Source organism: Pyrgilauda ruficollis, unplaced genomic scaffold (assembly GCF_017590135.1).
Source record: "Pyrgilauda ruficollis isolate IOZ18807 unplaced genomic scaffold, ASM1759013v1 scaffold48, whole genome shotgun sequence".
NCBI classification, from domain to species: Eukaryota; Metazoa; Chordata; class Aves; order Passeriformes; family Passeridae; genus Pyrgilauda; species Pyrgilauda ruficollis.
The window spans coordinates 4426276-4447211 of record NW_024526377.1 but is presented as its reverse complement, the minus strand read 5'-3'; the positions used below and the strand labels follow the sequence as shown (position 1 = coordinate 4447211).

Below are 20936 nucleotides of genomic sequence, written 5' to 3'. Positions count from 1 at the left end.
CACCAGCCCCAGTGCCCAGCAGCAAGCAGCCCTGCAGTGCCCCAGAGGGTTGGGGACACAGACACAGCTGTCCCCAGGTGTCTCAGCATTCCCTGCTCTGCTGTGGGACACGGCCAGGCCAGCCTGGGATGAGCCAGGGAGCTGCAGGAGCTCCAGGCTGGCTCCCAGCCCTGTTCCTGCCTTTGGATGTGCTGGGCAGAGCTGGCAGTGCCCTCCTGCATCCCCTCACTGTTCTTGGGCTCAGTGGCACCAATTCCAACCTCACACAGCAGCAGAGCTGAGAAAATCACGGAATATCCTGAGCTGGGACCTGCTAGGACCATCCTGGCTCTGCAGGATAACCCCAGAATGTTTAGGTTGGATTTAGGGCAAGGTTCTTCCCCCAGAGGGTGCAGGAATGGGAACATTCCCAAGGCTGCCAGAGCTCCAAGAAGGTTTGGACAGGGTGGGATTGTTGGGGTGCCTGTGCAGGGTCAGGGCTGGATCCTGGTGGATCCTTCCAGCCCAGGATATTCCATGATTCTCTGCCAGTGTTATCCAAACACTGGCAATAACAGACCCCAGGCTGGGCTGTTGCACCTCTCCTGATGAGACATCAGGAATCAAACACAGACCCAGGGGAAAATGAATTTTTGTCATCGCCATCCAAACCTGACAGCCATTTCCCAAAGGATTCTCTTCCCTGCCTCAGTCAGGTTTGTTCTCTCACCGCTGGGGATTTCTTTTTGAAAACACATTCTCTGTCTAGAACCACATTTAGCCACGTGCTGGGGTCTGTATTCCCAAAAAAACCTGGCATGAGACCTGCTGGGAGCAAAGTGCTGCCAATTCCAGGGGGTGTTGGGATCATCCCTAACCAGGAGCCCACTCAAGTGCTCCACACCACCACAGAATTTGGGTTGGAGGGGACCTTAAGGATGTTTTTAAGGTGTTTTTAATTTTTCATGGAGAGGAGTGGGTGCCCACACGACCTCAGAGCTTCCACAGGCTGTGCCTCCCTCAGCTGGAGGCTGGAAAAGGAGGATGGATCAACCACCTTGGGAATGCTCCTGTGCAGGGCCTGGACAGCTCTGAGCACAAAGCACAGAAAATTCCTGGATCCAGGAGCGTGCCCAGGGTGCTGGGCTGTGGGGACAGGAGCACATCCAGCAGCTGAGGGAGGGGAACATCCCCAGCAGCCACCAGGCAGCACCTCAAACACTGCAGAGAGCCCACACTGACAGCAACACTGATAACACTGACTGATAACACTGCTAACATCCAGTTCAGCCCTCAGCTGTGAGCAGAGCCTGCCCAGGGTGTTTGTGCAGCCCCATCCCTGCAGTTTTTCCAAGCTCAGGCTCCATCAAAATGTGCAAATCGAGTTTTATCTCCGTTCTGACCCTGCTTTCCTCAGCAGCTCCCATGGAATGACCTCCGAGGACCCTTCCAGCCAGGATTTTAGGGATGAGGACATGTCCAGGCCTGCTGCTGGTTCCAGCAGGGAATGCCAAGAGCTGCAAGTCTCTGCCAGCCCCTGGCAAGCAGCACTCCCCAAACCCAGATCCCAGCCCTGCACCCATGGACTTTTACCCCTTTGTGCCACCACCCAGCCACAAAAAGCTGCCACCAAGAACACAACGAGGATCATCCCACCCCTCTGCTCCATCTTTTCTCTGTTTATCACTCCCTCCCTGGGAGCAGGGAGCCACAGCAGCTCCTTCTCCCACCTCTCCATCCCCGCAGGCACCTCCCCAACCTCCCAGGAGCTGCGGGATCAAGGCTGGAACCGCTCTTACTTTTGTATTCCAGGTGAAAGCCGGCAGCAGAGACGCTGATGTCGGAATAGAAATGCAGATAGAGCTGGTTTGAAGTGCTGTTGAGCAGCGCAGGCACTGTGGTTCCTGGCAAAACAAGAGGTGCACAAAGGCAGTGGAGAGGAGCTCTCTCCCCCTCCTCGGAGATTTGCGGCAGGAGAGGCTGACAACACAAAGTCCTTTCAACTTAACGAGCTCCTCTTGGTTTTGATCAGGTTCTTTCTAATGAGGCCAATTGAGAAATACCCAGGGCCTTTCCAGTGGCTGCTCCTGGATTTCAGCCTGTGGAGCTCGGCCACCGACGGACAAAAAGCATCAAGGGATGGGAAGCAGCGTAGGGGGAGCACAGGAATCCGGGAAAATTCGGGATTCCTTCATCCCCTGGAAGCTGCTGCAGCAGCAGGACAAGGCAGCTCCATCCCAGACCCTTCTCCTGCCAAGCTCAGGGCACATTTGGAAAATAAACAGGATTTTGGGCCATTGTTCTGCCAGTGGTGCTGCATTTGAAAACTTCTCAAAGCTCCTGGAGCCTGGCTCCTCCCTGCTCTGCTAAAAGCCACAATTCAAGGAAAAATACATGGATTCCAAAGGAAATACAAAAATTCCAGGGAAAAACAGAGTTTGTTTTGTAGCCCTTCACCCATTCTGGGGCACATCAGGCAGGCCAGGTCACCCTGGCTGGTGTGGTGGCCTCACATCCCAGCAGAGCTGAGGGAATTCCCATTTCCAGGAATAAAACCTCACTGGTTTTGTATTTAAGGTTCCCTCCCAACACTTCCCACAGGCAGATGCAGTTGAAATTCCCAACCCAACAGAGCACATGATTCCCTTTAAATCTATTCCTGGCTTTTGATGCTTTTTGAAGTTTAATTTTGTGAGGTGAATGAAATGAGGCAGGAGCTGATGGGCTCAAGGGCCACGTACCAGAGAAGCTCCCCAGCATGGTGGCTGTGTTGTCCCCTCCATCAAACACTTCCAGGGAATCCCAGTTCTGCTCTGTGACAAAACTGATCACCTGGATCTGCAGAGAGAAACAAAACAAGGGAAAAAAATGAAATCATGGGAATAAATCAAATTTATAGCAATTAAAGGGTTACTAATTGACTTTACACACTCTGGGGGTTCAGCACAGGCAAAACTTGGAGACTTCTGCCTTTGACCATTCCCACTGGGATTTTCCAGCTATTTTCCCCCCGAACTTCCAAACAGAAATGCTATTTTCTGCTGCTTCTCCAGAGCTCCTGGAACTGCCCAGCTCATTTACAGCTGCTGAGAATCCCAGACCTTTTTTCCCCCCTGTTTGGAGAAATCCCTGAAGACTTTGAGCCCTTTCAAATGAGAGCAACCAGCAGCAACCCAGAGATAAAATTAACTCAAAAACCACCTCACATTAAACAACAGGATTTCAAAAATCCAATCAAGTTCCTGCCTTGTTCCTCAGCTTTCAGTGGAATCACTCGAGTGCATTTTCAGATTTCACCTTTCCCTGCCATGCCCCACAAGGTTTGGAGGCCTTAGGAAGGCGCTTGGCTCCATTAGTTGGAACATCAACACAAATCCTTGGATGAGAAACATCGGGAGAGCTGAGAAATCTGCATTTATACCGAAAAGCAGAGCTGAGAAATCTGCATTTATACCGAAAAGCAGCTCGTGCTTGAGTGAGGATCTCCATGAAATTGCACAGCTTTGTTTGCCGGGATTACCATTAACAGGGATTTTGCCTAAATTCTAAATGCTGGTGGTTCAAAGCCTTCAGTGTCCCATTAAAAACCCGAGTTTGGTGAATGGGGTGAGAGTGAGGCAGAAAATCTGAGCAAGAGCCACTGGTTTTGGGGAAAATCCAGATTTAATCTGGAAGGTCTGCATGAGATTTTCCAACATTGGGTATCTCAAATTAAATTGGCAGGGAAAAAAGAACCCAAAAAAACCAAAAAACCAAGAAAAAACAAATGCAAAACGAATCTTAAAGATAAATCAGGAGCATAAATGAGTTGTACAGCTTGGCTCTTAACAAGGAGAGTGCTGAAAAATTGGGCAAAATGAGCAGTGAGGAGACTTCACTGCCCTCAAACTTTCTCTACACACCTGTGAACCCTCTCCCTTCCTCCCCAAATCCTATTCCCTGATTTCTCCATCCACCCCAATTCCCCACTTACTTCTGCCTTGCCGAACATCAAATCAAAACCCCCCGTTTGAAAATAAATAATATTAAAAAAAATCAATCCCCCCACTTCAGCCATTTAAACCCATTTCCTCCTTGATTTACTCCGGGTAATAAAACTGGCTGTAAAGTTCCTCCCAAGTGTTTTTTTTTAGCAGAAAGTGAGTGGAGTTCACCCAGCAGGAATCGCAGTGACCCCCACAGAGCCATCACTGCTCCCACTGACCCTTTTTTCCTTTTTTTCCTGCCTCATTACACCCCTATTGTGATTTACATTATTGGAAGTGGAGTGACAATGAGCGTTTTGTTTGCTCTTACACCGCCTAAATTATTTATTCTCCTCTCTCCCCCCTCCTCCAGCTTAACGGAATAAACATTTTTAAGGTCCTAATGCTAGTCTGACATGTGGATTCACAAGGGATCTGCATCTATTTACTGCCACGTGTATAAATTAATTCACTCAGGAAGGTTTGCTCCGGGAATGAATAATTCATGGCAGAAGTGCCAGCTTCTACCCTGATTACATAAAAATCCTGCTCCTGAGTGCTGCTACCAAGAAAGCTTCAATTTCACCTCCTTCCCTGATTTACAGTTGTTTAACCTTTAATTGTTGTGCAAAAAGGGGGTAAAGTGATGCTGGAATTAAGATCTAATAATGGAGAACCCAAAGGAAGTGGAGCCAGGATGGATCCAGCTCCAGCTCCGTGGTCATTCCCTCCCTGGGGGCTGCCCTGAGACCCCTCCCTGCAGCTGAAAACCCAAAACCTTTCTCCAAGGGCTTTTTGGAAGTCCCAGGGAAGCTGATGGGTCGTGACCAGGTGACAGCAGATCCCGGTGCCATGAAGTGGAGGCCTCAGCACTGGTGGGGGCCCAAAAATATAGCATCAAAGAATTTTAAGGGATTGGGATGGATTTTAAAGTTTATCTTGCCCCAGAATCTCTGCTGTGGGCAGGGACACCTCCCATTATCTCAGGCTGCTCCAAGCCCTGCTCAATCAGGCTTTGGACACTTCCAGGGTTGGAGCATCCATAGCCTCCCTGGACAACCATAATAAAAAAACTTCTCCCTAAAATATAACCCAAATTCCCCCTCTTTTTGTGCCAGAATGTGGGTCACACTGAGGGACCACGGTCCTGCTCTTTCCCAAATCCCTCCCTGACAATGCTGCTGGAGCTCTGGCAGCCTCGGGGCTGTGCCCATTCCCCGGGGAGCTTGGGCAGTGATAAACACCCTCTGGGGAAGAAGAACCTTTCCCTAAATCCAACCTGACCCTCCCCTGGCACAGCCCCAGCTCTTGCCTGGTCACAAACATCACCAGTGAGTCCCTGCCTAATCCTGGCAGTAGATGAATGCCTGATTCCAGAGAATTCCACATCAATCCATCCCTGTCCTACAAGGAGCAGCTACTTCCCAACACACGGCCTCTCTGAGAGCAGCAGCACACCCTGAGTGTCCTCCTGTCTGTCCTGGCTGTACCTGAATCCCTGCTCCCTCGGGCACTGAGATCTTCCACACGCAGTTGAGGCTGTTCAGGTAGGGCTCAGGGAAGCCTGGGGACAGGATGGTTCCTTTCCTCTCTGTCAGGTTCCCCCCGCAGGGCACTGCCATGAGGAAAGCACAAGGAATTGGTTTTGCTAAAAACATCATTAACATGACAAGAAATCAAGAGCTGGCTGTGATTTAAGGATGAGATTTGTAGGACTAATCCTCTTTACAGTAACTTTTTTCGTGCAACTTTTGGCACATTCCTCGGGTGTGGTGAAGGCACGAGGATGATCTTCTGGAGCTGCTCTCCTTCAGAGGAGGTGAAAGCAGCTTTCAGCCAGATCTGATTTATTTGAGATGCTGTCCCAGATCTCACAAGAGTACTGGATCAAAAATGTCAATTCCCTGGAATTTGGGGTTAAACTGTTCTTATTCAGAGCCAGGCTGGGCTTTGTATTTTGTCAGACAATCATGGAACAGCTTAGGTGGGAAGGAACCTTAAAGATCACCAAATCCCTTCACCCAGACACCTTCCACTATCCCAGGTTGTTCCAATCCCTGTCCAACCTGGCCTTGGACACTTACAAGGATGGGACAGCCACAACCTTTCTGGATAGAACCACAGGGGGTTTTAAAGAAGTATTTTACATTTCATTAATTTACATTTACATTCACATTCATTAGTGCTTTGTTTTGCTGTTGATTTTTCCCACAGAACACCCCAGGCTGGAAGAGACCCACAAACACGACCAACATCCAATCCCTGTCCCTTTCCAGGACAACCCAGAGAGTGGCATCACTCCGAATGACATTCCCAATGCCACCCACCCCGCTCCCACCTCTCCCAGTGCCACCTATCTCTCCCTACAGGACACAAAATAAAATGACACGGACATGCAACTTTCCAAGGTAAAAAGAGGGCGTTTAATTTCTGACTCTAACATTTATAGATTTCCAAAAGTGACAGTGGATTGGAGGGTGACAGTGCCACCTCTCCAATGACACTGGAAAAACCAACAGCCCATCAAATTTCTCTTCCATAAAAGAACGCGAAACAATAAGTTATTCACACACAGCGCGCGAGAAAGTCCGCTACAAGAACACAAACATCAGAATGCTTAGAAAAACTTAAAAAAAACCAACCAGGGCGACACCTACCCACGCAGGTGGGGACGGAGGAGTTCCACTGAGCCAGGGCCCCGAGCATGGCCAGGCACTGGATGGCCGGGGAGCCCCGCAGGCTGTAGCCGGGGCTGCACTCGAAGCGCACCACGGCGCCCACGGCGAAGTCGCTGCCCAGGCGCCGGCCGTGCCGCGGCTCCGGCACCGAGCTGCACTGCGTGGCGCTGGTGCGGGGCACGGCTGCCAGCAGCGGGGGAGGCAGACACGACAGAGTTAGTGTGGGCATGGCAGCTGGGGGAGTAAAGATTCGTCAGTTTTACAGCGAGATCACCGAGTATCTAAACCCCGGGAGGTGGTGGGTGAGGATTTGGTCGTTGATTGATTGTACCTAAACGCCAAAGAGGGGTTCAATCCAAACAGAGCATTGGCTGATTGCTCCTAAACCCCAAAGTATCTAAACCTCAAAGAGGGGTTCAATCCAAACTTGGCCATTGGCTGATTGCTCCTAAACCCCAAAGTATCTAAACCTCAAAGAGGGGTTCAATCCAAACAGAGCATTGGCTGATTGCACCTAAACCCCAAGGAAGGGCTCAATCTAAACATGACCATTGGCTGATTGTACCTAAACCCCAAAGAGGGGCTCAATCCAAACAGAGCATTGGCTGATTGTTTCTAAATCCCAAGGAGGGGCTGAATCCAAAATTGGCCATTGACTGATTGTACCTAAAATCCTGAAGTATCAGGGTTGAATCAAAACATGGCCATTGACTGATAAACCCCAAAGTGTCTAAACCCCAAAGAGGGGTTCAATCCAAACATGACCATTGACTGAGTGTACCTAAACCCCAAGGAAGGGCTCAATCTAAACATGACCATTGACTGAGTGCACCTAAACCCCAAGGAAGGGCTCAATCTAAACATGACCATTGGCTGATTGTACCTAAACCCCAAGAGGGGTTCAATCCAAACACAGCATTGGCTGATTGTATCTAAATCCCAAGGAGAAGCTGAATCCAAACTTGGCCATTGACTGATTGTACTTAAATGCCAAGGAGGGGCTGAATCCAAACACGACCACTGGCTGATTGTACCTAAAAATCTAAAGTATTGGGGCTCAATCCAAACATGACCATTGATTGGTTGTACCTAAACCCCAAAGTATCTAAACCCAAAGGAAGTGCTGAATCCAAACACAACCATTGACTGATTGTACCTAAATCCCAAAGTACCTAAACCCCAAGCAGGGGCTGAATCTGAACTTGGTCATTGACTGATTGTACCTAAAACCCCAAAGTATCTAAATGACAAAGAGAGGATGAATCCAAGCACAACCATGGCTTGATTTTATCTAAATCCCAAAGACTGGCTTAATCCAAGCATGACTATTGACTGATTATACTTAAATCCAGGCATGACCATTGAGTGATTACTCCTAAACCCCAAAGTATCTAAATCCTAAAGAATGCCTGAATCCAAGCATGACCATTGATTGATCATTCCTAAATCCCAAAGCACCTAAACCCCAAAGATGGGCTGAATCTAAGCATGACCACTGAGAAAAAAAGAACATTTCACTCCCAGTTCTGCCAGCTCAAGTGATCCAAATTCAAGTGGTTCCATGCCAGACTGAGTGGAGGTGGCACTTGGTGACACAGCTGGGTGAGCACAGGGGCACTTGGTTGAAGGTTGGGCTTGAAGAACTTGGAGGTTTTTTCCAATCTTAATGATTTAATTATTCTATACCTGAAATAAAAGCAGCTGGGACATCCAGAACCCCTCCACTGCCTCCCTTTAGAGAACTTTCCCCACATCAAAGGGTTGTTTTTACCCAGGGGAACCAAATGATTTGGCAGTAGCTTCCCAAAAAGTTGTTTTGTCACCCAATGCAGGAGCCTCTGTGGGTTCCTCAGCTCCCTGGGCCTCGTGGCCATGAAGGAGCAGCAATTGGGAAAAAATCTTCTTTGGAAAAGAGAGAAAAGGGGGATTTAAGTTGTGATGGTGCTGAAATTGTTGATATTCCTGTTGAGTACTGGGAATTACAGTCAAAGACAGGAATGAGTCTGGCAGATAAGTGAGGAGAAAAACTCATCAAAAAAATCAGGTCTATTGCCAAGGAAGAATTCAATTAATATTTTCCTCTGAGTTGCTTTAAATTTATGAGTGTTTAGCTAATTAGAGTCTGGCCAGGCAGATCCAAATCAGGATTGCCCTTTTCCCCTTGCTTCCCATGCAGCTCGAGCAGGAGGGAGGAGGAAAACTTCCCTGGTTTCATCAAAACCTTTGCTCTGCTGAGCTCTTTGAAGATTACGATCACAACCACGGCTGTTTCACACTCATTAGGCAGGAATTCAAGAGAACAGATCTCTAACTACTCCAAAATCCAAACCAGGCTTTGCTTCACCCCTGGAGAAGGCTCAGGTCATGCCAGTGTCTGTCCCCTCTTTGCAGCAAAAACCTGGATGTTCCCACAGATAACTCCAGGGAGCACGTGGGTGAGAAATCCCTTCTGCTTTCCCACTGTTCCATGCATCATTTGCTATTTACTCCCATAAAATCCCTGAGTTGTTCTCGCCCAGTGCAGCACAAAGCTGTTACTGAAAGGATCAAGGGGCAGGAGTGTGACAGCCCCGAGCCTGTGACACGCACAGAGGGAAGATTTCCGAGCTGCCAGACGGGATTTCAGCTGCTTACACCCAGCAAAGTGCTAAAAATGCCACTGGGAAGAATTGCTGCGGGATAAATCTCCAAATTCCCTGTGTGACGCCGGGCACGACGCCGGGATGGGGCTGATGGTAATCCTGGGATGTGCAGGGTTCAGGCTGAGTGGGAATGAAAGGGCAGAATACAAAGTACCCAGAGCAGTCAGACAGCATTACCAGAGCTCTGCTCCCAAAGGAATCCTAATTCCCTGTGATATTCCCTGCTCAGAACCCCCAGACACCAAAAGCAGCTCAGGACACTCAGGACACCCCTGGGAGCGACCCAAGGACACTTCCAGAACACACCTGAACTCACCTTGGTAGACAAAATGAAAGCCTTTGGCTGTTGATTGACCCTTGGAGCTGAATTTGATGAGGATCTCGTTGGTGGTGGCCAATGGCAAAGATTCCCCTGGATGGGGAGGAGGGAGAACGGGAGAGACAGAGGTGAAGGAATGAGCCACAGGGAGCAGGTGTTGGGTGTCAGCTGTGACAAAGCTGCTTTCCCCAGCAGGGACAAGGACAGGGGACAGGGAGAGGGGACAGGGAGCAGCTCCCTACCTGAGTGAGAGCCTGAGAGGGAGCTGAGCAGCCGTGAGTGCTCCGTGGGGCCATCGTGCACCTCCACCACGTCATTGAGCGCCGTCTGGAAAAAGGCAAACTGCCCGAAGAGCACTGTGGGGACAGGGACAGGGACAGGGCTGGGACCAGCCACTGCTGTCCCCAGCATCACCAGGCTGCTGTCCCCAGTGTCATCACACTGCATCCCACTGCTGTCCCCAGTGTCATCACACTGCATCCCACTGCTGTCCCCAGTGTCATCACACTGCATCCCACTGCTGTCCCCAGTGTCATCACACTGCATCCCACTGCTGTCCCCAGTGTCATCACACTGCCATCCCACTGCTGTCCCCAGCATCACTATGCTGCTGTCCACAGCACCATCACACTGCTGTCCCACTGCTGTCCCCAGTGTCACCACACTGCTGTCCCCAGCATCACCACACTGCTGTCCACAGCACCATCACACTGCTGTCCCACTGCTGTCCCCAGTGTCACCACACTGCTGTCCCTAGCATCATCACACTGCTGTCCCACTGCTGTCCCCAGTGTCATCACACTGCTGTCCACAGCATCACCACACCGCTGTCCCCAGTGTCATCCTACTGCTGTCCCCTTGCTGTCCCCACTATCATCCCACGGCTGACCCCACTGCTGTCCCTACACAGCCAGGCCACAGAGCCAGGGCATTTCCATGGACTCACAGAATGCCCTGAGCTGAAATGGACCCCAAGGACCATCGAGTCCAACCCCTGGTGCTGCCCAGGACCCCCCAGGATTCCCAGCATTCCAAACTGGGATCCATTTTCCCAGCACAACTTTTGTCCCGTGTTTCAGCTGCTTTTATTCCAGGCAGGGACAAGGCCTGAGTGACAGCCTGGAAAAATGGGAGCCCTTTATTTATCCTAAATTCCAGAGGCAGCACCAGCCTCCCTTGGGTTCATTAACACAACGTTTTCCCACTGATTCCCAGTCTTCTGGGAATATTCTGTGACTCATCCCCTTTCCCTGCCTAGGGAACACGAGGTACAGAATTCCAGTGAGGAATAATAATTATTGATTAGCTGTAATTGGCTCCTGTTGGGTGGAGCTTTGGACAAAACTTGGACAAACCCAGAATTTTCTCTGACTCCAGCACAAAGAGCACCCAACAGCACCTCTTGCTACTCTCCCATCTGCCTTATCTCCAGTTCTGGATGCACTTATTAAAAGACAGCATTAAAAACCCAACAAATAAGAGTTGGAAGAAGAGAATCCCATAAAAATTCCGAGCATGGTACCATAGTCCTTGGGCACGACGATGGAGTACAGGCACACCTGGCCACTGGTGTAGTTTTGGGGATAATTTGGGGACAGGACCACTCCATCTGAGCCTGTGTACTGCCCTCCACAGGGAGCTGCAAGGGAAAAGAAAATGGAGCATCCCTGGAGCCTGGAAATGTCCTCAGCCACCATTCCCTGCTCCAGGTGTTGCACCCTGAAAGTTCTCATTGGAAAAATCAGGTTTATCCCACCCTGAGTTCGTGCTGGCTCCACGTGGAATTATCAAACTACTAATTAATGTGGTATTTGCACTGTTCCCCACCTCACAGCTGGGGATGAGCTCCTTTTGCCACCTTTCCTCAGTTTTCCCTGCCAGAGCCTTCCCAAATTAGGGATTTCATTCCTTCCCCCCACCAGCTGCCTCTTGATTCCCTTCTCAGATCAAGTCTGACTGCAAACCATGAAGTCAGAAAAGAAAACAAAATAACCATAGAAAAACCCTAAGGAAAAACCCCTTGTTTTGTCACTGAGCTCTGCCCCTGCTCAGGAACGCCCAAGACTGAGGGTTTGGATTAGCAAGGATCAGGTTTAGCCAGGGTTTAAGTGGATTCCTGACTCCTGCCCCGTGCCAGGCACTGGATCAGCCACGTCCAGTTTCCTGTCTGTCTCCAAAAAAACCTCAAGAAAACTCTCAGAAATCAGCTCTTCTTGTAAAAGAAGAGCTGTTAAACCCCTGAAAAATGATAAAAACGAATTCCTGGTAAAACCCCTCAAAAATTAGGGAAAAACTGAGAAACCCCTCTAAACTAACACTTAATTTTTAAGTTTTCCACGGGGGATGCATCGAGGGATCCAGCTCTGGGCAGATCCTCCCCCCTGCCCCTTCCCATGGGATTTACCTGTACAGGTGGGGCGAGGCTTGTTCCAGGTGGGTTTCCCATCCCCTCCCATGACACAGGTGAGGGTGGGGCCCCCCTCAATGTCGTAGCCCCCATCACAGTAGAAGGTGATGGTGGAGCCCAGCTTCAGGTCTGTGCCCACTCTGGTGCCATTCTTGATGGAGCCTGGGTCAAAGCAGGACTCCCGGGGGTTCTCTGCAGGGAAAGAGATAAAATTTTTAAAAAGTATAAAAAACCTGCTAAAAAAATTCAATTCCCAGGATTTTTATTCCTCTGCTGTTTTCATCAGTGAAATGAGAGGTTTTTTTAGGATTTTTTTTTTGCACCTGGGAATGTGTGGGAGGCTCCAGTTCCCACACAGGCACCCAAACCCCAAGCAGTAAGGCAAAACTTTGATTTCACACAATCCCAGGATTGCTGAGGCTGGAAAATCCCTTCAGGACCATCAAGTCCAAGCTGTGACCCATCCCCACTTTGTCACCAGCTCAGAGCACTGAGTGCCACAAGGACACATCATATTTGAGATGGGGAGGCCCTGGCACAGAGAAATCCTGGATTCCCCATCCCTGGGAGTGTCCAAGGCCAGGCTGGATGGAACTGGGAGCACTCTGGGATAGTGGAAGTGTCCCTGCCTATGGAGCTGGATGCATTTATGGTCCTTTCCAACCCAAACCAGTCTGGGATTCTTTTATTTATTCCTTGGACACCTCCAAGGGTGGGGATTCCACCCCTTCCAAGGCCTGACACCTTTTCCATGCAGAAATTCCTGCTGATGTCCAACCTGAGCCTCCTCTGGCACAACTTGAGGCTGTTCCCTCATCCTGTCCCTGTTCCCAGGGAGCAGAGGCCAAACAAACCCCACCTTGCTCCACCCTCCTGGCAGGTAGAGAGTGAAAAATTCTCTGCCCTGCAGAGTTTAAAATCTCATTTCCATACAAACATTCCAGGGAACACTACAGAGCTGTCAGGACTTAGATATTTCTTTCCTCCATGTTGTTCATGTTGTTCTTCTAACGGCTTTTTTTTTTTTGGTTTTTTCTTTTCTTTCTCTTATTTTTTTTTCATGCCTGCAATATAATTAGAGGCTTTGATTAATCCTGCTCTTTTGTCATTTGGAAATTGCTCATTAAAGACAAGGACTTTTCTGAGAGCAGTGGCTCTGGGAACAATTCAAGTGTACTTAAGCATTAAATCAGGGGCTCTCAGATTTTGGGGAAGGTGTGGAAGGAGAAACAGGAAACTGTAAAGCCCGCAGGTCTTGCTTTTACTTCTCTGCATGAAAAATCAGATGATCCCATGGTTTCCTGTCCACAGCAGCTACACCAGGTGATCCAAGTGAATGGGGCACAAAAGGATGGGATTTTTTTTTTTTCCCAGAGCACCAATTCCCTGTTTTGGTCAGCCCCCACTGCCCATCACACATTTGCACCCTCAACTTTTAAATCCTGTGTTCTCCTGGGCTCAGTGGAGTCTTGATGCCCACATTTTAGACACTTTGAGCACCACTTTTCCTGTTTCATTCCATTCCTCTTCACCTTCCTCTCTCCTCCCACTGCTTTGGGCAAGAGGGACTCTCTCCCTCCTTTTCTCCACCCTCTACTTCTGGGGTGGCAAAACACCAGAATTCCCCCTGGAAGGAGTTTTCCCCAGCATCTAGAACCTCTCCCACTTGTTCCAACGAGGTGGAATCATCTGGGAATAAGGCCAGGGAAAGCCCCAGGCAGCTGCTGGGCCAGGTGTGCCCTCAGCCCTCACCTGTGTACTCGATGACGAAGCCGGCGTTGCTGACGGAGGCGTCGCTCCGGAACGCCAGGAAAAGGTTGTTGCTGCTGCTCTCGATCCTCTCTGGGAGCTGGGAGCCATAAAAACTCCCAATCAGGGGGCTCAGGGAGTCAGGCCCATCATAGATGTGCAGGAAATCGTAGCCAGGCTCCAGGCTGAAGCTGCAAAAGCAAAGGAGAGCTTGGAGTTGGGAAATGTCCCTGGAGAACTCCGGGTTGAGGTCCTGGGATGTGGAACCCCAGGGTAGGGATTGGCTGCTACTGCCCCAAAGTTCTGCCAAGCAGGACATTCCTGCCAGCTGTTCCTGCTCCAAAATCCTGCCAGGCAGAGGAAATTCCTGCTTCCATCCCAGGAGTGGGGAATCCAGGAGTGGGGATGGAGTCAAGAGACAGAGGCTGAGCCAGAGCTGCTGCAGGGATTCCTGGGCTGTGCCACACCATGTTCTGTCTATCAAAGAGGAGCTGCAGCTGGAATATGAGGATCTCCCCCCCCAGAAAAAGTCTGGGAACAGATTATCCAGGGGCATGGGGCAGTTCCATCAGCTTTGGTTCCTTCCCAGAATTCAGGACATCCACACCCAGACCATCCCTCCCCTCTCTGTGGCCACGGCGCCAAACCACGTGGGCCCTCCCCAAGGCCATGGCACCAAACCCTTGGGTACTCACACGTTGAACACCAGGGCAATGACATAGTCAGGGGACACTGTCAGCTTCCAGTCACACTCCTTCCCTGGGGGATATGGCTCCGGGTACTGTGGGGACAGGATCACCCCAGCTGGGCCCGTCAGGATCCCGCCACAGGGAGCTGCAGGAGAACCACCAAGGGTGAGGCTTTGGAGCACAGAGACTTCCAAAGCACCAAATGGGAAGCAGGAATGGAATAAAAAGATGTGATAGACAGGGGGGCTTGAGACAGCACAAAATCCTGGGATATTTTAGTGGGAAGTGACCTTGAGGTTCACTTGGGACGTGAGGTTGTGGTGGCTCTGCCAGGTGAGGGCTCTGCCAAACACCACAAAGAGAGCTCTGGATGCCACCAGGACCTCCCTAAAATCCATAAGCGAGGAGCCAGGAGGGGAGAGAGGGAGATCTTCCACTTTTCTGCTGCATTTATGGAATTCCCTGTCAAGGCCTGCTCGCTTGTAACGAGGTGAAAACATGTCTGGGCCTAAACGGCTCCGCCGTGTTTACTCCACTTCCCAGCACATTAAATGCCAAGCTGATTGAAAAATCAATTATTACTTTTTTAAGGCTCAAAGTGCCTGCTTGTGTTTCTCACCGTGGCAAAAACATGACTGATATTTTTCCTGTCAGCTTTTTCGGCAGGCTCCCTGTGAGGGCTCTGAGATTCCCCAGATCAACCCTCACGTATTTGGGGAGAAAGGAAGGGGGTCTACAGAGCAGCTACAGAGTGGGCTGTGAGGGCTCTGAGATTCCCCAGATCAACCCTCACGTATTTGGGGAGAAAGGAAGGGGGTCTGATAGCAGCTACAGAGTGGAAAATGAGCTGGGATGGGATAAAAATGATGGGATAAACATTGGAAACATTTTCCATGAAGGAGCGAGCACGTGGGATTGCCCTGTGGGCTTTGATAAAGAAAAATATCAGGAAAAATATCAGGTAAAACCCAGTGGGGCTGGTCTAGAAATGTCATAGTAGGGATTAGAGACCTTTCTCCAAGTCCAAAAATGGAGAAATGTTATCCTTCTGGGACACACCAGGAAACCACAGCACAGATATGGAAAATTTGGCTGAAGGCCACCCAAAAATACCTTGGAATAACCACCAAACCTCCCACGTTTGGGATGGGATGAGAGCAAGGAGAGCACAGCCTGTGAGGGGGTCTGAGAGCAGCTCACAGAGAGGGAAACGAGGGGATGGGACACAAGTGGTGGGATAAATCTTGAAAGGTTTTCCATCAAGGAACGAGCACATGGGATTGTCCTGTGGGCTTTGATGAGAAAAATATCAGGAAAAACCCATTGGGGCTGGTCTAGAAACATCCAAATAGAGATTAGAGACCCTTCCCCAAAGCTTTAAAGCAACTTCAACCAAGTCCAGACTTAGGCACGGAGAACTCTTATCCCTCTGGGACACACCAGGAAATCACAGCACAGACATGGAAAATTTGGGTGAAAGTCCCCCAAAAATGCCTGGGAAGAACCCACCAGCATCTCTTCTGTGCCCATTCACCCCAATTTTAACCCCAAGGGTGCTTTCCCCTCCCAGACTGCAACGTCAGGGGAAAACTCCAAAGAGACTGAAATCTAAGGACTCATTTTTGAAAAGCCTGAGGGAGACAAGTGTTCAACACCCTCGGATTCCTTTGAAAATCCCACCCAGAGTCTCCAAAGGATTTGAAGCAGGAACTGGACCCAGCCAGTGCTGCCTGGGATTGGGAGGGATGCAAACTTCAAATGGCCCAAACCTCCCGGGGCCCTCCCAGCCCAGATTGTTTGGCAGTTGTGCCACAAAGAGGGGAAAACACATTTGAAATGCTAAATACCCCAAATGAGCCCTAAATTTAACACTGAATTTTCCCAGTTTAGCTCCAACCAAGCTGCCTCTCCCCCAGTTACTCATATTTCACTCCAACTCCTTTTGGAAAAATAAAATTGGATGGAAAATTGGATGGAAAATAAAACTGGATGGAAAATAAACTTTAAACACAATTTGAAGTATTAGAAAATCAGCATTTTTTTATCACAGATAAAAAAAATCACATATTTTTATCTGGAGACCTGAAGGATATTTTTTTAAGTATTTCTTAATTTTTTAAGATGTGTGAGGCGAAATTTTACAACAGGGTTCAGATCATGGATCTGTGTCCATGAGTTCAGCACAGGGATGTGTGTCCATGAGTTCAGCACAGGGATCTGTGTCCATAGGTTCAGAACATGGATCTGTATCCATGGGTTCAGGATATGGATCTGTATCCATGGGTTCAGGACATGGATGTGTGGGATTCAACACAGGGTGTGTGTCCATGGGTTCAGGACGTGGATCTGTGTCCACGTGCTGAGATCATGGATCTGTGTCCATGGGTTCAGCACAGGGATGTGTGTCCATGGATTCAGCACAGGGATGTGTGGGATGTGTGTCCATGGATTCAGGACACAGATCTGTGTCCATGGATTCAGCACAGGGATGTGTGTCCATGGGTTCAGGACATTAATCTTTGTCTCTGTGCTCAGATCATGGATCTGTGTCCATGGATTCAGCACATGGATCTGCATCCCTGTGCTCAGATCACGGATCTCTGTCCATTCAGCACAGGGATGTGTGTTCATGGATTCAGGACATGGATGTGTCTCCATGGGGTCAAGATATGGATCTGTGTGCATGTGCCCAGAACACGGATCTGCATCCCTGGGCTCAGATCATGGATCTGTGTCCATGGGTACAGGTCACAGATCTGTGTCCCTGTGTTCAGATAATGGATCTGTATCTATGTGTTCAGATCACAGATGTGTGTCCCTGTGCCAGGACAGGGCCCTGTGCCCCTGTGCCCAGGTCACAGATCTGTGTCTGTGTGTTCAGATCACAGATGTGTGTCCCTGTGCCAGGACAGGGCCCTGTGCCCAGGTCACAGATCTGCGTCCCTGTGCCCAGACCATGGATCTGCACCCGTACCTGTGCAGGTGGGGGGGTCTGGCTGCCAGAAGAACCTGTTCTGGATCTGCACACAGGTGATCTGGGCCTCCCCTTGCAGGGTGTAGCCAGGGTTGCACTGGAAGGTGATGGAGTCCCCGGCCTCTCTGCTGTCCCCGCTCCGGCTCCCGTTCTGGGGGATTCCTGGGTCGTTGCACGAGGTGGCTGTGGACACTGCAAGGAATTAAAAGCACTCTTGAATATCAATGTTTATTTAACACCAGGCCTGCAGCACCGGCTGTCCTCAGGCTCTGTCCTTACCCAGACATCCAGGCCATGCCTTGTTTCCCCATCCCTCCTCCCTCAGCATCCCAAAAACTTCCCCCACACAAAAAGTGCCTTTCCCTTTGCTCTGAGCATCTGCCACTCCAGCTGGGACAGGCTCTGGGGACCAGCAAGTTCAAGAGCAGCACCCAGGGAGCAGCTTTGATGTAGAATTGTGCACATGGCTGTTTACTCCATCAGGCCAGACACCCACTGATCTTTCACGGTGTTTTTGGAGAGTTCTGTGCCAAGCACATGCTGCAAAATCAACTCAGCCACCAGCACTTCACGCTTTCCCCTGAGTGGCAGAGAAATTTAGCCTCAAGATCTGTGAAGCATCAAGCCTGACCTTTCAGAAATGTGTTTGTTTCCCTTCCAGACTTGTTGCTGCCTCTCTTTGAGATCCGAGATGTCCCCTGAGCTGGGGACGGGCAAAGCTTCACTGCTGCCTGAGCTCAAGGTCTGCCAACAGCACAAGGATTTACCAGCAGGGAAAATCCTGGAGTAATAGGAGTTTTGTGAGCTTATCCACCTCATTAAAGCTCCCAAGATCCCTAAGTGGACAGGTCTGAGCTCAGGTCTGGCTGCTTAGTCACACCTGCTGAACAAAGGCTTTGAGCAGGAGCAGTCAATAAAGCCCAGCTCCAGATCAGGAGCTTATTTCCTGCTAAGTTGATGAGAGTCTGTTACAGCCAGGCAGTTTAGAGAAAGCTGCTCTTGAAAGAGCCAGAGGAAATCCCTCTCTTTCTGTGCAGCTGGAGATAAGGAAGTTAACAGCCCAGGCTGGTCCTTCCTGGCAGGACGAGACACAAATCTGGCAAAAAAAACCCAGGATGGCACCACTGTGCTGGGTGACACAAAGCTCTGCCTCTGTCTGGGTCATCCCAAAGGTCTGAAATCCAGCAAAAATTCTCCCCAAAATGCTGCCTTGTTCCCCCAGCCAAGCAAGGCACCCTGGACAAAAAGTTACGGAAAAAAAAAAAACCCCAACAAAACTTGGGAAGATGCTTCAATGTGTCTCAGTCCATGGAAAGTCACATCATCACTCACCCAGGTACTCTCTATTATCACTCCAAAACAACAACACAAACCTGGAATCCTCTGTAAATATTGGAATATATCCCCCTAAAGGATTGAAAGGAATGTGTTTGCAGGGCTGAGGTTTGGTTGGGTTTTCCCTCTGGGTCTGGTCAGGTTTTTGAGGAATCCCTGCACATCCCACCTGAGAACTGGATGGCAAAGCCCTGTTTGCTGGTGAAGAAGTCGGTGTTGAACTGCAGGATGACAGAGTTGAAGGTGCTGTGGATGTCCCCAGGCAGCCCCGAGCCGCTCATCTCCTTCAGCAGGATCCCGTTCTCCACCGGCCCGTCCCAGATCCGCAGCACGTCGTGGAACTCCTCGGTGTGGAAAACCATGAAGTGGAGCCTGAGGGGCAAAAAACACCTGGAATTCAGGCCTGGAGTGTGATTTGTGCCAAATTCACGCAAGCCAGGCTCACACAGAATGTGTTGTCTCATCTGGAATTCAGGCCTGGAGTGTGGTTTGTATCAAATTCAGGCAGCCAGGCTCACATGGAATGTGTTGTCTTCTTTGGAATTCAGACCTGAAACATGGTTTGTGCCAAATTCAGGCAGCCAGACCCACACAGAATGTGTTGTCTCATCTGGAATTCAGACCTGAAACGTGGTTTGTGCCAAATTCAGGCAGCCAGGCTCACACAGAATGTGTTGTTTCATCTGGAATTCAGACCAGGAGTATGGTTTGTGCCACATTCAGGCAGCCAGGCTCACACAGAATGTGTTGTCTCATCTGGAACTCAGACCTGGAGTATGGTTTGTGCCAAATTCATGCAGCCAGTTCTGATGCTGGATTGCAGCACCTCCAGGATTTTGATGTATTTTGGGAAGGTCTGGATGTTGCAGAATGGGGTCTAGATCAGCAAACAGAGGAACTTCAGCAGAGAACAGAGAGAAAATGAGGCAGCAGGAGGGAGAGCTCCAAAATCCACACCAGGAAGGGAAGGGAAGGAAAACAAGAGTTATGAAGGTGACAATGAGCTGACACTGAGGGTTTATTTGGATGCTCTGAAGGCGGATTTTATTCCCTTCCTCAGGATTTTAAATCCACACCAGGAAGGGAAGGGAAGGGAAGGGAGGGAAAGCAGGAGTTATGAAGGTGACAATGAGCTGACACTGAGGGTTTATTTGGATGTTCTGAAGGCAGATTTCACTCCCTTCCTCAGGATTTCAAAGTTGGGTTTGTCCTGGAGTCAGGGTTCAAGGCCTTCAGGTGAGGCACTGGCACAGGGATTTCCTCAGGGAAAGCTGCAGGAGGCCCCATGTGAGGCAATTCCTGATGAGTCTGGGCCAGTGATGGACCCAAGGGAGAGGCAGGAGGTCCCTCTGTGCCAGGTGAGAGCTGGTGGCACTCCAGGACAGGACAAACATGGTCCCAACACATCCCTGGTGGGATCTCACCCTGCTGCTCCCCAGGCCCAGCTCTGCTGTGGGAGGATGAGGAGCAGATGGATCCAGGCTTTTCCAAGAGCTTTGGGATCTTCCCAGGTCAGAAGAACCATGCAAGAACAAGATCCTGCCCTGGCTGTGGTGACACCTGGGGGAGTCACCAGCTGAAGGATGCAGTTCTGAGTGTCCTGAGGGGGAATGGACCCACAGGGATCATCAAATCCAATTCCAGGCCCTGCAGACACCCCCAAATCCCACCCTGTCCTTGAGGGTGTTGTCCAAACCCTCCTGGAGCTCTTGGGAATGTGACCATTCCCTGGGGATGGAGCAGGAGCTGATCCCTTCCACTCCTGCACTCAAATCCCACCTGGAGAGGAGAGGAGGAATTTCCCTGTCCCTGTTTGTCACTGCCCCATTTTCCCTCTGGCACAACAAAATCAGGCCAACCATGGGCAACTCAACCCCAGTGTGAAATGGGGACAGAAACCTAGAAACAGAAAAAAAAAATCTGTAAAAAATAAACCCATCAGGTGCTGTGCTGAAATCCCTGCCAGCCCACAGAGGCAAACAGGGAAGTTTTCACTTGGCTGCTTTCCCATTTATCTGGGGCAAACATAAATAAATCAGGGGAGAGCCATAAAAAAAAAAAAAGGGGGGAGGGGAAAAAAAAAAAAAAGCCCCACTGCAAAATCCTCAGCAACAAAATGATGCCCACAAAAGCTGGGAGAAACCAAAAGAGCTGAATCATAAATCTCCCAAGCAGAGACCTTGAGCAAAGAGAAATAAA

The 20936-nt window shown here is 49.9% G+C and overlaps 1 protein-coding gene across 1 annotated transcript in view; it reads right to left on the bottom strand.

The window, feature by feature from the left end:
- Positions 1 to 20936, bottom strand: part of CSMD2 (CUB and Sushi multiple domains 2) — a 241716-nt gene that overhangs the window by 45398 nt on the left and 175382 nt on the right. The window contains exons 25-36 of the mRNA XM_041479143.1: positions 18907 to 19109; positions 17403 to 17594; positions 14435 to 14573; positions 13743 to 13930; positions 11988 to 12182; positions 11106 to 11222; positions 9826 to 9939; positions 9581 to 9676; positions 6602 to 6805; positions 5435 to 5559; positions 2721 to 2817; positions 1779 to 1883 (exon numbers count right to left, since the gene is read on the bottom strand). Coding sequence (XP_041335077.1) covers positions 1779 to 1883; positions 2721 to 2817; positions 5435 to 5559; positions 6602 to 6805; positions 9581 to 9676; positions 9826 to 9939; positions 11106 to 11222; positions 11988 to 12182; positions 13743 to 13930; positions 14435 to 14573; positions 17403 to 17594; positions 18907 to 19109 — 1775 coding nt within the window. The remainder of the gene's footprint in view (positions 1 to 1778; positions 1884 to 2720; positions 2818 to 5434; positions 5560 to 6601; positions 6806 to 9580; positions 9677 to 9825; positions 9940 to 11105; positions 11223 to 11987; positions 12183 to 13742; positions 13931 to 14434; positions 14574 to 17402; positions 17595 to 18906; positions 19110 to 20936) is intronic.